At 37.2% G+C, this 17,890-nt stretch overlaps 1 protein-coding gene across 4 annotated transcripts; it reads left to right on the top strand.

Annotated features, from left to right (window-relative positions):
* Positions 1–262: 262 nt before the first annotated feature.
* On the top strand, positions 263–11,611 carry LOC131154203 (probable cytochrome c oxidase subunit 5C-1). Of its 4 annotated transcripts, none has more exons than XM_058106815.1 (3): positions 279–404; positions 489–547; positions 11,076–11,611. In XM_058106815.1, the coding sequence occupies exon 3, from the start codon at positions 11,080–11,082 to the stop codon at positions 11,269–11,271; it is 192 nt and encodes a 63-aa protein (XP_057962798.1). In that variant the 5' UTR covers positions 279–404; positions 489–547; positions 11,076–11,079; the 3' UTR covers positions 11,272–11,611. The 4 variants fall into 4 exon arrangements, with proteins under 4 accessions (XP_057962794.1, XP_057962798.1, XP_057962797.1 ...); XM_058106812.1 differs by having other exon boundaries at positions 291–404; positions 11,071–11,611; XM_058106811.1 differs by lacking the exon at positions 489–547 and having other exon boundaries at positions 263–404; positions 11,071–11,611.
* The last annotated feature ends 6,279 nt before the right edge of the window (positions 11,612–17,890 follow it).

The raw sequence follows: 17,890 nt of genomic DNA, 5'->3' as shown, positions 1-17,890 counted from the left end.
TAACCGAATTTAACCGAACCAAATTATAATTAATTATGGAAAAAAAATATGTTTCTATGCTTTAAATATTTAATTTATATTTAATTATTAATTATAGAATAATTTTGAAACTCAAATTATAAATTATATTATATAATTCAATTAAATCGACTAATCGAAATATAATTTTTTCATAATTGAATCAAAAACCAAATAACCAATTTTATCAAAATATAAAGGCAAATCAAATCAAATTAAAAGTTAATCCATCAACTGAATTTAATTATTTATTTCGATTAATTCGATTTTCACACACGCCCCTATCTATATGGTCCCTCTCTCTCCTCAGCACTAATTCTTTGGAGAATTCCAGAGAATATCGTAAGCCGCCGTGCGCACAACCCACGCCATCCTGATCGTTGCAGGTTCGATCGCAAACCCTAATTTTTCACCAACGTTTTCTCTCCCCCTCTCTTATCTGTTGTAGATCTGCACTCTTCTCTGTTCAGGTTACAACATTCAATTTCCTAGATTGTAAGGTTTCTCGCGCTACTTATCGCAGATTAAGGTTCTCATTTCTGCAGATTTAACCTTTTCCTCCTGCATGTATTGTTTCGTGCTATAATTTCTTTTTTGTTTGTTGATATTGTTCGCGGTTTGGCCTGATTTGGTGTCTCTATTGTGAATAGAAAGTGTATTTTTGTGAAGCTTGCTAAACTGTCTTTGTAGCGTGAGGCGAAAACTGAAAATTTTGTGTTGGGTTTGTGGTTTTTGTTATTTGAATTGTTTTGTGGATTTAGGTTTTGTTTGATTTGCTTTGTTTAGCTTCTTGTTGATATTATTTGTAGCTTGACTGATTACATTGAGTACACTGATGTAATTTTCGTGAAAATTTGTTCCTTGTTGGCTATGATAGAAAATAATGTGCACGTGTGCAACCATATTAATTTAATGAGTCTGAGATAAACTTCTTTAATTTCTCTCGACCACATTGTTGAGGCGTACTCTTTAATGCGTGAGAGGAAGAAGGATTTTTGTTTTTTTTTTTTTGGGGGGGGGGGGGGGGGGGGAGAGGGGGGTTGTGTTTGGAGTGGGAGGATATTGTTTGCGAACAATGATTGAGAATGGAATATCTATTTATCTATTATTCACTTGTTTGTTTTTTTTTTGGCATGCTGAATATGTGTGCCGAGATGATGAAGATATTTTCTAATGTCACATTATTGTTGTTGTCACATTATTGTTACTATATTTGAATTTAAGTATTCATATTCTAAATGTGACTTCATTTGCCAATACTTAGCTGCTTATTTTTGATAATTTTTTGGTTATTGTTTCAAGTTTCCGACTTGTAAGTTACAAATTTTTAAGTTGTTTCATTTCCACCCTCCGCGGTAGTTTTTTCACATGCTTTCAAATTTTCTTAAGTGGTGTGCAAGATAAAAGTTCTTGCTTTTGAGTTCAAATAATGGTAGATAGACGAATTAGAGCTTTTGCGAGGAAGATGAATAAAATCTGTGAAAAAATCAAAAAATGCAAAATAGAATAAAAGGGCAGCTTGGTGCACAAATCTCCCGTGTATGCGGGGTCTGGGGAAAGGGCGGACCACAAGGGTGACCTTGCATTCACAAGCCTATCCAAAGTTGTATTTCATATATTTATAGTATTGCTTGATGCTTTGAATGCATACTGTTGTGGTGTTGGTTAGCAAAAGAAGTTGTTCAGCGGCTGAATATAGAGTTCCAGCAGCAATGCAACAGAAAGTTTGCTAAAGAATGCAAGGGATCAAAGAGGGAAAAATAATGAAAGAATTTCTAGGGTTTGTGACCACAAGGGAAAACTCAAATCTGAAATTTATTAATAATTTCTGAGAAAAACTGCTGCAAGAGTTGTTTGTGCATAAAAAAGAAAAGGATTCTACAAGACGCTCCATGAGAGGTTTTTTATAATAAATTGTACAAAATCATCACTCCCAGCTGCTAATCCCTCTTGAAAGCTTGTAATCTAATCCCCCAACTTATTTGAAGGTCACATGCTTATCATATAACTTTGGAATGCATACTGTTGTGGTGTTGGTGAGCAAAAGTTGTTGTACAGCTGCTGAATATAGAGTTCCTGCAGCAATGCAACAGAAAGTTTGCTAAAGAATGCAAGGGATCAAAGAGGGAAAAATAATGAAAGAATTTCTAGGGTTTGTGACCACAAGGGAAAACTCAAATCTGAAATTTATTAATAATTTCTGAGAAAAACTGCTGCAAGAGTTGTTTATGCATAAAAAAAAAGGCTTCTACAAGACGCTCCATGAGAGGTATTTTATAATAAATTGTACAAAACCATCACTCCCAGCTCCTAATCCCTCTTGAAAGCTTGTAATCCAATCCCTCAACTTATTTGAAGGTCACATGCTTGTCATATGACTACTTACATATCAAGACTAATACCGAAAGTAAAAAGCCATTAAACTACGGTGTGAATGGTATATATCACTAGCATTATGCGGACATTAATGTGAACAAAACATGGCTGCAGTTTATACTGTTGCCACAACACCCAGTTACGAATCTACAATGGCATAACAATAAGTATTAGGCTCTTTGATCTGTGTTCGGGATGTCGATGCTCTTGTGTCAAGTCCAAGAGTAGGAAGAAAAACTTGTTTCCGATTTGAATTGATCTTCTTGCAATCAAATGGTTGCCTAACTAATCCATGCCATGATATCCTTTTATTTAGAAAAGCAATATTATGCGCCTTGAAGTAATTTGATATGCTATCATCAACCTGGTTGAGATTTGTATTTCCATCAAATCTTCCACGCCCAAATCTTGCTGCAAACTGTATGGATTTTGTATTGATCTGAATGTTTTAAATAGTTGTATTATACAATTGTTCTTGAGAAAATGCTTCACGTAATTTTCAACCACCAACTATTGATAAATTAAGCTCAATAAGATGATGTGAAGCAAGTAATCACAAGAGATTGGGAAATATTGATCAATTCCAACAAAATCAGGGGAAGAACCTTGCGCAAATTCCCAATCACAAAATCAATTAACTTATACCATAACAATCAATTGATCTTTCTTGTCTTCAACTATTTGAGCTTTACAGTCTAGATTGTGTTAATTGATCTTACGATGAGGCTGTTTCCAAATGATTTGAAAAATACCATTTGTGTATATTGTAGGATATGCTTCTATAGAGACCATCACAATCCTTTAACTTATTGGACTCACAATGTTCAGTCTTTCATAAACAACTGGAGTTAAATACACTTTTGGTGACTCAATTTTTTTAACAATTTCTGTCTTGGTCCTTTTTTGGATTGAAATTTCAATGATTTAGGAACTATAATGTACAGTGACTAAATTAGAAGAACATTGCAACAACCAAAATAGAAATTTTTTACCAAAATTTCGTTTTAAATCTCAAAAATTGAATATGGCAGGATTTACCAAATCTTTTCTATGCATTATCCCCCCCCCCCCCCAAAAAAAATCTATATGGACTTCTATGAAAAGAGTGGTATTCCAACTAAAGAAAAAGGCTCCATTGTGCCATAATTGCGAGGGTAAACAACATAGGCTCCATTGTGCCATAATTGCGAGGGTAAACAACATAGGTTGGTTGATAATTTCAATCTATTAAACTACTCTTCAAGGCTGACTTTCAGTTTGCCTAAAGGGTCATGGTTCCCTTTTGACATGTTCTTGTCACTTGAGTTTTTGCGTTGCCTGGCAATAAATCTTCTATCATGCATTGTGTCTTGAAGCGGCAAAATTCCACAGCCAAAAAAATAACCTTTGTTTTGGTCTTCCATGCATTCAATAGAGGCATGCTTATGTGGTAAGAAGACTATACCAAGTCCTGTCTAGGCACACTCATTCAAATACACATGAAAACATTCATGGGTCCATTTCGTGGTCAAGTATTGTTGACATTACAACTCTTGTCATAACTGGGATGGTCGCAGAGGAGCCCTGACTTGAAACGGCAAGGGTCTCATGTAGCTCATGCTCACATCCACAAGCATTGGAGGTTACTCTTGCCCCTTAGCACACTGCTCACATGGATATATATGCCACTAACATCCACAAGTGTCACGGTTTGACTATTTTCACACCGTTGTGAAAGGGCCGTCCGGCGCTAGCTAAAGCACTCTTGTTTAACTAGCCATCCTATCGTTTACCAACATTCATCCATGAAACACTTTCATTAGCATTCAATCAAATGGCAGCAGAAACAGTAAACATTCATGAAAGTAGTGGCACGCAAGCAGTAAATATTGAAACTACGCAATTCATTAACAACACCTCCGTTGACATCGTGTGTTTAGCGAGGGAGGCAAGTAGGCTAAACACGTTGACAATAGCTAGTGAGTTTTACAATGATTGATGAACACTCATCCTCCCCTAAAGAGGTTTTTATATAATTATCATCCTGACACTAGGAAACATCAAAGTGACCGAGGAGTCATACTGTCATATTTGACATACAAATAAACTACTAGCAAAAAATAACCCTACACTAGTATTTACTTGATGGAAACCCATCCCAAGTACACGAGACAAGCGGTCATAGGCAAGCATAATGCCCTGAACAAGCTTAGCTCGTGACATTCTCCCCCACTTATGCGGTCGACATCCTCGTAGACTTTGGCGATAGGTACACTTCAACTTTTTCCACGAACGGTTGCATATTTTCCGCTGAAATCCAACTGATTTCTTTGCTATCAAGGCATTTCCACTTCACTAGGAATTTCTGCCGCTTCTTCCTTGAGGATATGGACTTTTGGGCTGCAAGGATCTCTTCAACTTCATGTCTATTAGGTGGCACTGTCTCAACTCTGCTCTGTTTGATTGACTTCTACTCAAATCGTCGGTGTTGGCGTTGAACGGCACGAGGCAGCGAACATGAAACACATGATGCACTTTCGTTTGGCTGAAGTGCTGCGGTCTTCTTCTCCCTTGATCTGCCCACTTTTTCATCTGCTTAGAAGCTTTCTTCAGATAGACTCGAGCAAACTCTGTATTCTGTCTCCATTCTCTGGTGAAGATGTACGCCTTGAGACTCTTTCGTCTGTACGACTCACCCACTGTGTGAGGTAATAGCGGCTACTGCCCTGTAACAAGCTCAGAAGGGCTCTTGTTCGTTGTTGAGCTCCTTTGGGCATTGCCACAGAACGGAGCCACATCAAGTAGTTGCACGCCATTCTTCTGGTTGTCGTTGACAAAATGACACAAGTACTATTCTAGTAGCTTTTTGAATTTCTTCATCTGTCCGTCTATCTTTCAGTGGTAACTCGAAGAGATTTCAAGATGTGACTTGAATATCTTGAAAAATTTTGTCAAGAAGTTGTCAGTGAACATTAAGTCTCGGTCACAAACAATAACTTGGGGAACACCCCAATGCTTCACAATGGTCACAAGGAACAATTGTGTCATCTCCTTTGTCAAACAGTACTTTGGTGCGGTCATGAAAGTACCATACTTCTTCCGCTTCTTTTGTCTTGTTGGCAAGTGAGACAAGTTTTGGTATAATCAACCACATTATCCCGCGTGTGCGGCCAATAATACCTTCCTAGTAGTCGTGTCATTGGAGTCATTCTCCATGAATACCCCTCAACGAACTTCTTGCAATATTTAGTAAGGCCAAGGAAAGAACACAACTTTTTCACTGTCGTGGGGATCTTCTGTTCTTGAATCATCCATTCCTTCTCCATACTCTTCCGGATACAACCTTATTTAACCACATGACTAAGGAATTTGTTGCTCCACTGAGCGAAAGAGAACTTCCCTTTCTTCACATATAGATTGTTTCCCCTAAGCCTATCGAACACCTCCTGTAGATGCTCTTCATGTTTCCTTAGAAACAACATCGATGCTCCCAATAGTGCTTTGGAAGGGCGAACACATCCCGCTTCCAATTCATCAAGCTTTTTCCCCAACTTTACTATCTCTAGAGGCGCCATCCAACATGGCCCTTTAGCAGGTGGTTTCACTTTTGATAACAACTCGATCTCATGCTCCACAGTCCATCGTGAAGGCAAATTGTGAGGCAGCTTATCCGGTAACATTTCCTTGCACTCATCCAACACCGCTTGGATTGTCATAAGCTTAAGCTCTTTTCCTACTTCTTTGTCTACCACCACCGTGGCTAGACGTGTTTGCTCACCCTGACCCAATCTCTCATTGAGTTGTATGGCTGAAAGGGACTTCCCGTCGTCTCCTTTCATCGCAACTACTTGCACCATGCACGAGTGATCTCCCATCAGACACAGGGAACCAACCGAAGGCATCAACATTGCCCTCATGTCCCTTAGGAACTCCATTCCTAGAATGACTGGAAAGTCATCCAATGGCACTGTTGTGAAATTTGCATGACCTTCCCACTGTCTAAGCTTTACAGTCACTTGCTTGGCTACTCCCAGAGTAGGCTGGGCTATAGAATTAACTGCTTTTATGCATATTCTTCTCTAAGGATAAGTTGAGTCTTCATGCTTCAAATTGCGAAACAAAATTATGAGTAGCCCTTGTATCCACCATAGTGCGAGTACTCTTCCCATTTATCCTCAAGTTCACAAACATTAACCCTTTTGCTCGTGTAACTTTTGGTGCTTTTGCCTACTTTTCCAATGCACTCACCAGCTGCACTGAACCCACCCTTGGGGCATCATCCTCTTCCTCCTCGCTTTCCACCACTTGTCCCGAAGTGGAAGCTTATAAGGCATTGAGTAATCCCTTGTGTTGACACTCACTCACTTTATGAGGCCCTCCACAAAAGTCGCACGAAATTTTACTCTTCTTCTTTCAATTGGGTGTGTTGAACCCTTGAGATGACGAAGCTTCCTTTGAGGTTAATGATTTAGAGTCGGCTCTCCCACTCTTGGGTTTGCCTTTCTTGAAAGATTATTCACTGTTTCCCTCTCCGCCAAACCGTTTGGACGAAGCGGTATCATAACTAGCGTCAAGCGTTCCGTAGCAGCTTGTGCAGTAGACAAGTCTTGAACTCTTTGCCTATGAAGTTCAGTTCTTGCCCATGGTTTCATCCCTTCTAGAAAATAGAACAACTTGTCCTTCTCCGACATGTCCCTGACATTCAACATTAAAGTAGAAAATTGTTTCACATATTCCCTGATTGACCCTGTATGCTTGAGATCTCTCAGCTTTCTCCTTGCATTATACTCAACATTCTCAGGAAAGAATTAGGCCTTGAGCTCTCTCTTCAAGTCTACCCAACTATTGATTACACAACTTTTATTTTCAATTTCTTTCACAGTTTGGCATCATTAATCAAGTACATGATTGCAGTATCCACCTTTACCTGTTTTGAGGCCATCCTCACAGTGCGAAAGTATTGCCCCACATCAAACAAGAAATTCTCTAACTCCTTGGCATCTCGGGCACCCCCATATGTCCTGGGTTCTGGTACCTTGGTCTTGTTAACTCCCGGAGTGTTGGAATTCCCTATAGCAAGAACCATTAGATTCGGCTTTGCATCTAGATCCACCATCCGAGATTGCAAAGCTTCCGCTGTATGGCGAAAGTCCTTTAACATCTCACCTAGCAAACTTGCTTGATGCTTTTGTGATCCCATCACTTCATTAACAAGTTCTCTCATCTGGGTCACCTCCGCGGCCACAGTATTGGTTGTTGCCTCAACTTGTGTTTCTAGCACGCTAATCCTCTTAGTGTTGTTTGGTACCATGGTCACTTACCAAAACTATCCAAATCTCACAACGAAGGTAACTGAATTCTCGTAGCAACTGAGCCTTGGCTCTAATACCAAGTGTCACGGTCCGACTATTTTCACACCATTGTGAAAGGGCCGTGTGGCGCTAGTTAAAGCACTCTTGTTTAATTAGCCAGCCTATTGTTTACCAACATTCATCCACGAAATACTTTCATTAGCATTCAATCAAATGACAGCGGAAATAGTAAGCATTCATGAGAGCAGTGGTATGCAAGCAGTAAACATTGAAACTACGCAATTCATTAACAACACCTCCGTTGACATCTTGGGTTTAGCAAGGGAGGCAAGTAGGTAACACGTTGACAATAGCTAGTGAGTTTTGCAATGACTGATGAATACTCACCCTCCCTAAAGAGGTTTTTATGTAATTATCATCCTAGCACTAGGAAACATCAAAGTGACCGAGGAGTCATACTTCCATATTTGGCATACAAATATACTACTAGCAGAAAATAACCCTACACTAGTATTTACATGATGGAAACCCATTCCAAGTACACGAGACAAGCAGTCACAGGCAAGCATAATGCCCTGAACAAGCTTAGCTCGTGACAATAAGCCATAGCAAGTAGTAAAGCAACATCCTACACTACTTGTGACAGATGTACGGGTTTAGCATCCTTGATAGCCCACTTGGTATAAGACTATACCATTTGAGGTAAACTAGGGACATTGTGGATATACATCCCAACGTTTGCATTGAGTGTGTTGGGTGACACATATTCCATTGCGTTGTCTATGGATTTCTCAATTCCACATGGAAGCCCAAGAATGCCTCTTTGTTTAGGGTGCTCCCTTTGTGCCTATCAAAAGGACACGAGAGAGTTTGGACATTCACCAAATGTTTCCCCTATAATAAGCTTTTTGTAGCATTCTTGCTCTAGCGTGAGTAAGGTTTGAGGGGTAAGACTGCTCTTGCCCCAAGATGCCTCTTAAATACATATCCAGATACACTATGTAGTCATAGTAAGTACATCAATGCCATCTCCATAATTGAACCCATGTTTTATAAGTGTTTGTACTTGGTGTGCCCGTCCTAGGCTGCCCTGACGGCCCCTTGCTCATCATAGATGTGAGAACGGGAGACCATGATACATTGCTTCTCAACCATCTTTTTCTTTTTGGTTTGGTTTTCCTCTTCTGCTACAATCATTTTCACATCCAACTATCATGTAATTCAAGATGTCTCATTATGATATTACATGATGTAATGTTGGGTAGTAAAATCAGTCGTGGCTGACGCAGAGCTCCAGCAGAAATAAAATAGAGCAATAGCAAGAGTGCTAAGGAATTGCAGCAGGAACGATGATGTTTCTAGGGTTTTCTAACCCAAATAAAGATAACTGCTACAAGAGCCTCACACAAACCCACTCAAAACCCAACAATCACACTCATTAAATCTTTCCTGAAAATTTTTAATTTCTGCTCTCATTCATTTAAGAAGGTTGCACGCTAATCATACGACTGCCTAAAGACTAAGATTAAACCCAAAGAACAGACGAATCTTAAAGCCCTACACTAGCATGCTACAGTTGTGTGAACAGTGCATTACCATGGTAAATACTGCTGCTGTAGTGCCATAGTATTGTAACATAGAAGTAAATATTGGGCTCTTTGACTTTTACTCTGTACATGAAAGCTTCTGCAGCACATACATAAATATGAGTGTCCGTTTGCAGAAGTATTGAATTGAATGCTAAATAATACAATGCTATGCATCTCTATAAACTGTTTTCTTGCATAAACTTGACTATGTGAATGCTAAGGGAATATAGTGCTACAATGTTTATCAATTTCTATAATTACAATATGAAGATAGAAAAGTGGGTGTGAGTGCATGTGTGCATGGAGGCAAAATGAAATAACACAAGACATATCTGCCTATTCAATACATTAGGTAGAAAAGATTTATCTGGATTCTCCGAGTGCAATGCATTCTTTGACTCATGCAGTTTGCAGTTTAATCACATTACAGCATTTTTTCCTCCATGTTCTGTTGTTTTGAAAGCTCATTGGCTGTTTTAGTAATACATTTGTCCTGATTGCTGCCACATTTGAACATTGACTTAGTTGTTGAGTTTAGATTATTAAAATCAGTTGAAGGAAGAAGTCAATTCCCATGGCAATGATAAAGCAATGTCCTCATATCAATATATTTGTAAAAAAAAATGAGACTTTGTGTTGGTTCTTTGACAGTTCTGTGTTCCATTGAACTTGCTGTGTCCAGGCCTGGTCTTGGCTTAGGGACGATTCTGTTCAGAGAGAGGGAGAATCGTATGTTATCTAATTGATTATGGTCATCAGTATCACTAACATGACTAGCATTGGTACCTCGTCATTAATGTCTTTTGAATGGGAAAAGTCTCGTTACTATATATACAACACCTCTACGACCCTGATCACTACCTTCCTGGTCATTGTATATGTTACTACATAACCTTAAGCAGGTATCTAATTGATTATGGTCATCAGTATCACTAAGATGACTAGCATTGGTACCTTGCTTCGAGAACTCAAAATTATGGGCAATTGAACCTCACACCTTCGTTACTCCAGATTAGTCTTATTAATGTCTTTTGAAGGCGAAAAGTCTCATTACCATATATACAACACCTCTACAACCCTCTTCGCTACCTTCCTGGTCATTGTATATGTTACTACATAACCTTAAGCATCATCATCTGTGTCAATACAATCACTAGTGCTCTGCCATTGCCACCATGGCTGATATTGTCACCACTGTAGTGGCAGCCGCCATCACCTTCCTCATCAACAACCACCACACCAAAATGTTCCCACTTTGCCCTCATCACTAGTCATGATCAACAGCATTTGTCATACTTTTTTCATTAAGTTAAGGAAAGCATTGTTTAACCTTAATCACCTGTTTATTTAATTGCATAGCATTGCAAGCGAACAGAAAATTATATAAGTTTGGGCTAGATGCTATGGTTTAATGAAGAGATTTTATATCTGTAGTTCATTATCTTGCTCTGTTATACTAGATGTCTGTATTTGAATTCATGAAATAAGCATATACTTGGACTCGTTTCTACACAAGCAACTCTGGTGAAGAATCTTGACCCTTTGTCACCCCAGGGGGCAAGGTATTAAAAACACCATTAATATTGTAGGTTTCCATTCACAGTATCTTGAAAAGGTTTCTGCACAGGAGTGAGATTTGGTTAATTTTGTTAGCTTTTCAATCTGGCAATTCTATCTTATGCTTCTGGAAGTAGCCATTGTTGAGGGGAAATTGTGTAGCAAATTTTGATTTATATTCATTACAGTATATCCCTTGGTTCAATCTTCTAACTTGTGGACACTGCTCCTTTAACTAGAAAAGGAGAATGGCGGGCCATAAGATTGCTCATGCCACCTTGAAAGGTCCTAGTGTGGTCAAAGAGATCTGCATTGGGATTGCACTTGGACTGGTTGCCGGGGGCATGTGGAAAATGCATCACTGGAACGAGCAGAGAAAGGTCAGGGCATTTTATGACCTGTTAGAGAGAGGGGAAATCAGTGTTGTTGCAGAAGAATGACTGGTTCCATTCGCTTTGATTCTATGGATAGTGTTTTTTTCAACAGTAATTTGTTCTGATCGGTTCCGTCACCTGACCTTTGGATCTAAGATGCACATGAGCATTCTTGGTTTGTTTTGGTCAGGGGATAAATAAATTTCTGATACTGTTATCATTGTTTTGCGTAGATTTTTCCTTTGCCTCAATTTTCATATATGTGGAATGATTTGGAAGGATGCCAAATGTTTCAGGAATTATCTCTAGCCTTTGAGCTTGTTTATGAATTGTTATCACCTTGGTGGAACTAGAGAACAATTCATTACTTTGTTAATAATTTGAGATTTACAAACAATTTTATTGACTTGACAGGGTCATGCTCATTGGTTCTGGCTACCAAAATGTTTTGAGGTTTTTGAGTAATAGATTTGCTGCTTAAGCCTGTGTATTGAAAGTTCAATATTACTAGTTTATATTGTTTGTAATTAAGCCATGTTGTTTCAACACCCTTTGGTGTAAATTGTTGTGATTTCTGAAAAATGAGGAGATTTTAACTTTTAAGATTTGCTAGTTACATCTTGTTTGGATACTTAATTAGGATTTTTAAAAATGTTATATTCGAAATGGTGATGAAAGGGTTTGCGTAAATGACACTAATTTTAATGTTGAATATAAACGCCCTCCAAACATGTCTTTAGGTTTTGTAAATGCTTGTAAAAGACATCCAAACAAGAAATTTTGTTTAAGAACTATTTGAAGTACCCTTTACAAATAAATATCTCCTACCCAAATGGGTTCTCATGGAATTTGGTTAGAAAGCAGGGCACCATTTTGTCGAAGGTGGTTTTGGTCTGTTAGGCGTCCAGGAAAATCTAAAGCTGACAAGTCAAATGCACATGGGGCTACCATTCCTCCAAGTAATGAGATTCGGTTTTATGTGGACAAAACCAAATTGTATATTGGGTCATGGTAAACATAATTCCTTTTTATCTTTCAATAGGAAAACTCTATTATTATACACGCACAATAATAAGGTGTGTAGGAGACATTCTATTATTAGTATAGATTTCCAGATTTTAGAATTTGAATTTTTGTATATTTAGAAGAAAATTTGCACAATTTTGTATTAAGTTCTATTCAAATTTACACAATTAAATTTAAGATTTTAACTTCCTATTCTCAAATAGGGGATCATCATTGAATTTTGAAATCAACAATGATTTTTTTGGAGAAGGGCTTTAGTTGAGGGAGGTTGGATTCTATTTAGTGACCGTATTTATAGGAGTGAGAAAAGCTTAAAAAGAAATATATGTGCGCTCATGCAAAACGTACTTGTTCATGTTTTAATTTTGAGCTTTTTTTTAGAATATGAGTTAAGAATTATTGATGCCTATAGTTTAGTCACTTTGACATTTTTATGTGACGATTGTCTAGAAATTAAAAGCCATATATTGTGCACAAAGATTGTTCATACCATTCGAAAACTCTTTTATTACTGTTATTTTTGACTACTCAATTGCTCCTAAATTGCTAAAATTTCAAGTTATGACCAATCTTATTACTTTTACATAAAAATGTTGGAGTTCAAATCTTAAAAGATCTAGAAAATGAAATTGGCTGCCCCTAATGTATGGGATAAACCAATGAACCTCCGGAGATACCTTAAGAAAAATTTAAAATGTTGCCTTAAATTCTAAATTTCTATGCTATTTAATTTTTTTTAAAATGGTTGAACACTCAATTATTTAAATGCTTAAACACTATTTAACTCTTATGATGGTGTTAGAAGTTTGAACTCATGCCTATATACTAAAGCGGAGTGCAAGAAAGGAGGGAAAGGCCCTTTGCTCACTCAGATGTCCAAAGGGCTAATGTTTATTTTAAAGACCAAACTGATCTTAGAACAATCTCACTTTTTCTTTATAGGAAAATGAAGGGTTTCCAAAAATATAAAAACAGCAATTCCCATGTTATAGTAGTGTAGGGCTTGCACATTACATGTGGTAACAACCTGTTTTTGTGACGGTTCGAATTTCATTTGCTTCCAATTTAATAGATCATGTTATGTGTGATTGAACGTTATCTATTTCATTACCAACAAAAACGTATTTATATTTCATGTTATTTAAGTATTGAGTTAATTCTCTAAGAGAATTACCTATTACCATATGTGAAGTTTCAATTATTTCAATTGTGTCATCCTAATTTTTATATTAATATAAGAAAAATAGTAGTAATTCAAATTTTCAATTTTCTATATGCATTGATAATGATTATATTTTCAAAAGATTTCTATTTCTAAATGTTAGATAATGATTGAAATTTAATTAATTTAACATTGATTTAAGTTAAAATTGTTGTACTTGTATCTATCTAATAAGAAATTATGCGATTCTCTATTCTTGTGAAGACAATGCCTTCATATTAAGTGTAGGAGACTGAATACTTTTCCCTAACAAATTCTATTTTTTATATTATAACAAATTAGCATGCCAAATTGACCCAATCTAAAAAGAGAAATTAATGGAAGGACATCTTCTCCCTAATTTTTTTTTAAAATTTTAAAAGAGCGAAAAAGGGAGGAGCAAGCGGTTATTTTAACAACCTTCCCTCTCTCTTTGCAAAACCTGTGGAACTTATTGCGCTGTTTGATCGGAACCAAGAATGTCCCATTTTTCAACCAGGTAGCATTCCGAATAAAAACTCCTTTTGGTTTCACAAATTGGTATAAAGTATAGATTTTTATCCTATAAATTTAGTTTGTATAACTATAGATACTTTCCATAGAAAAATAGTAAATGCAGATTCATTCCAGACCCATTATTTTATATTGTGTAGCACATGGCAAATCTTCGAAGCTTATTGTAGAATATTTTGTTCATATTGAATGGAGTATTAGCATATGTATCTATACTCTTTCAGTTGTCAAATTTGTGTGTTGGTTTTTTCTTTTTTTTTTTATACAGTATAATTTAAACTTCTATACAAGGGCAACTATACTTCAATACACAAAATTATCACATGTTTTGACAAAGAAAAAAAATAAAAACATAATATACTAATGCTAGAAAGAACAATACATCATATAATGTTCTAACTTTTCATTCAAATAAGCAATAATAGAATCCAACAATACATCATATAATGTTCTAGTACTCTTGTATATTTAAATATATGACAAATGGGGCAATACATTAATCTTGATGTTATAGAATGTCAAAAAAATTAAAATAAAATTGTCAAAATTTTATTATTTGAAGCATAAGAAAGTTAAAAAGAGCAACACTAATAAAAAAAAAAAATATACATCGAAATTTACATGGGCAAGAACCGAAAGGGGTATGCATTGTTCTTGTTGTTGTCAAGTACTGAGTTCTATTTGCAAGTATATTTGGATACTTGAAGCTACTACTATAGCTATAGCTATTGCTATTGTTAAGTAACTATTTGATGGAGTAAAATTGGGGGCAATTGATTAAACTACACTGCTAGCACGAGGTACTATTGTTGTCGTAACTTGTTTCTGATTCAATGGGAAGATGATTAAGGGTTATGCTAGAATGCAAACAAGAAAAATATAGTTATCTACAATCATTTCACATAAAAGAAGAAATGTATATATATATTATAATAGAAAGCTCTTATATTCAGGTCAAGGAGTGTGGGTCTCGAAGGGATGGTTATGGGGTATGTGTTGAAGGAGTTGGCAGTAGCTGGGATGTGACGACCCGACCCTTTACATAGGCCTAGGTGACTACCAATCATACAAATATACTTGTACCTGTTCAAGATATATAAACAACCCGCTCTAAATAGGGACATATAGGTGTAAATCATATATAACTACAATGTAAATGTTGCGAAAAAACATAAACATCCATTGAAATTTCTACTAGACTTATACCAGAGTTTACTATCATATCCTTTTATACATTCAACCAGATTCAAAACGTGACCTGCTACTACAATCCTCAAAAGGATGTTCCAACTAAGTTTAATCCACATAGTCTACTTACGTATGCTATAACCAAAAACGACTTCTCGAGTCCCTCTAGCTACTAGGACCGACGTCTTGAAGGACCCGAAAATAAGGGTTATATAACGGGGTGAGACATATCTCAATAAGGAAGAAAGCTTTACAATCAGTGTGTAACCATATGTGAATATTTCAATATAAACCTATAATATAAATCAAATGTTTTCAATACTGTAATGCATTTAGTATATCATCATGCATATTAAAAAATTCCCACATTTGTTTTCAGATCATGTATATATATATGATTACTAGTATGACCAACAGGTTGGTATCCCAATGGCCTATTTTACCCCGTGGCATGGGTTGTGCTCTGATACTCGTACAATGCCTTATTCGTGTAGGCACTGCCAAGTATCTACTTACGATTCGACTGCCTCCATTGGTTCAATATCAGCCAATGGTTTCACCCTGCTAGTCGACCATCTTGGTACCCACAACGGTTAACATGTGTGTTCGCACTAATACATATAGCTACAATATCGCGCCGTATTAAATGGCAGTAGTTTATTTCAACTCTGCTACAGGAGTATCTTTCAACCCCTTGGACTCGTAAGCTGTGGTTCCGTTCATCATATATACAATTTATATCAAAACATATTACTCTGTGCAATTCCACTATTCTCACAAACTCATTCATCCATATCTGGTATAATAACCAGCACATATCCTCTCGGTTTACCCTTTTTGCATATGTAGCTTAGCATGTAACTGGCACCTACTTTTCAACATTTTCCAGTATAACAAATTGGAACTCCATTCCCATAATCCATAACAATAATATCAAATGTTTACAATTTCATTTTTCATACATATGTCACACTGAATTTGAACACAAAAACCCGTTGTTTAGTTTGTAATACAATAAACATCATTTAATTAAAATATGGGATTTAGCATCTCCTATATATATAATAATACAATTAAGGAAGTTTTGAAACATTTTGGAGACCATGCCCCAAATCCCGTATTTTTACCAAAAACTCGTATTTCACAAAACCGACATTTTTATTCAGTATAATTTAGCAAATAAGTAGTTAAATCTTACAAGTACTCATAAACCATCTTATTAGTGGTTTAGTTTTACAAAATAACTGTTGTAATTGAATTCCCCTTACCTTAAACCCGAAAGTGAAAACACGAATGGTTTGGTTCAAAACTACGACCTTGGATCCTTAAAACCTAGCAATCACAGTACGTAACCTTGTTATAATCACGACCACTATCTAATTGTATAACCAGAAACGAGATTAAATCCTTACCTCGGTTTTTGGAAAAAACCCAAAAATCCTCGAAATAACGATCCGATCCACTATAGTTGTAGAACTTCTCCTTTTGATCCACGCAGACAACTCCGATTATCAAAATGGGCGACGAACGGCTAAGGATCTTAGAGAGAAGGGAGAGCTCAGAGAGAGAGAGAGAGAGAGAGAGAGAGAGAGAGAGATTTTGTGATTTCTTAGCCTCAAAGCAACCTCAAGAACACTTTTAAAGCACCGTTGACTGAGTCAACTTTGTCGACGAGGCGGCGACTTCATCGATGAAGCTACCAACATACTCGTTGACGAGGCTCTGAATTTCATCGACGAAACTTTCCCGAATACTTCCCAAACCCTCTCGGTATTCCCTCGTCGACGAGGCTCTGAATTTTGTCGATGAGGAACTAAAGGGACCTCATCGACGAATGCTACCTTCGTCGACGAACCCTGTTTATAAAAGGTTTGGGTCTCTACAATCTCCCCTTCTTAAAAGAATTTCGTTCTCGAAATTTATAAATCCTTGCTAAGCATAATATATCACATAACATAGACCAAATTTATTCTATACCCTCACATATGGTAGAGGAATACCGTAGTGATAACATAATGCTTTGAGAGCATGCTATAAAATACATATACATATCCACTCATCTTACTAAACTAACCATCTCTAAATAATTGAGGATACTTCTGACGTATCTCGGTCTCTAATTCCCATGAAACTTCTTCTACTGCATGGTTCTGCCACAATACCTTTACAAGCGGTATTTCCTTAGTTCGTAATTGCTGGACCTTCCGATCTAGTACCTGAACTGGTACCTCCTCGCAAGATAAAGCATCATTGATCTCTAGAGGTTCGTAACTCAAAACGTGCGAAGGAACAGGCACGTACCTTCTCAGCACCGAGACGTGAAACACTTCATGAACTCTGGATAGTGCTAGAGGTAAAGCCACTCGATAGGCAGCCGAACCTGTCCTTTTTGGGATTTCAAAAGTCCCGATGTACCGAGGACTTAACTTTCCTTTCTTTCTGAACCTCATCACCTCTTTCATCGGAGCGATTCTTAGAAAACCATATCTCCTGCCTTGAATTCCAGCTCTCGTCGATGAGTATCAGCATAACTCTTCTGTCGACTCTGAGCTACTTTGATCAACTCGACCTTTGCAGAGGCCTGCCGAACCAGTTCCGGACCCAGTACCTGCCGCCTAACTACCTGATCCCAGAACAACGGAGATCGACACCGGCGACCATACAGTGCCTCATAAGGTGCCATCTCTATGCTGGCCTGATAACTGTTGTTATACGCAAATTTAACAAGCGGTAGGTATCATATCCAACTATCACCAA

This window comes from Malania oleifera, chromosome 4 (genome assembly GCF_029873635.1).
Source record: "Malania oleifera isolate guangnan ecotype guangnan chromosome 4, ASM2987363v1, whole genome shotgun sequence".
Classification (NCBI taxonomy): Eukaryota; Viridiplantae; Streptophyta; class Magnoliopsida; order Santalales; family Ximeniaceae; genus Malania; species Malania oleifera.
This window is presented reverse-complemented; position numbering and strand designations above follow the sequence as displayed.

Excerpts from the sequence above, each read along its gene's own strand:
- LOC131154203 (XM_058106811.1), top strand. The coding sequence starts at position 11,080 with ATGGCGGGCCATAAGATTGCTCATGCCACCTTGAAAGGTCCTAGTGTG.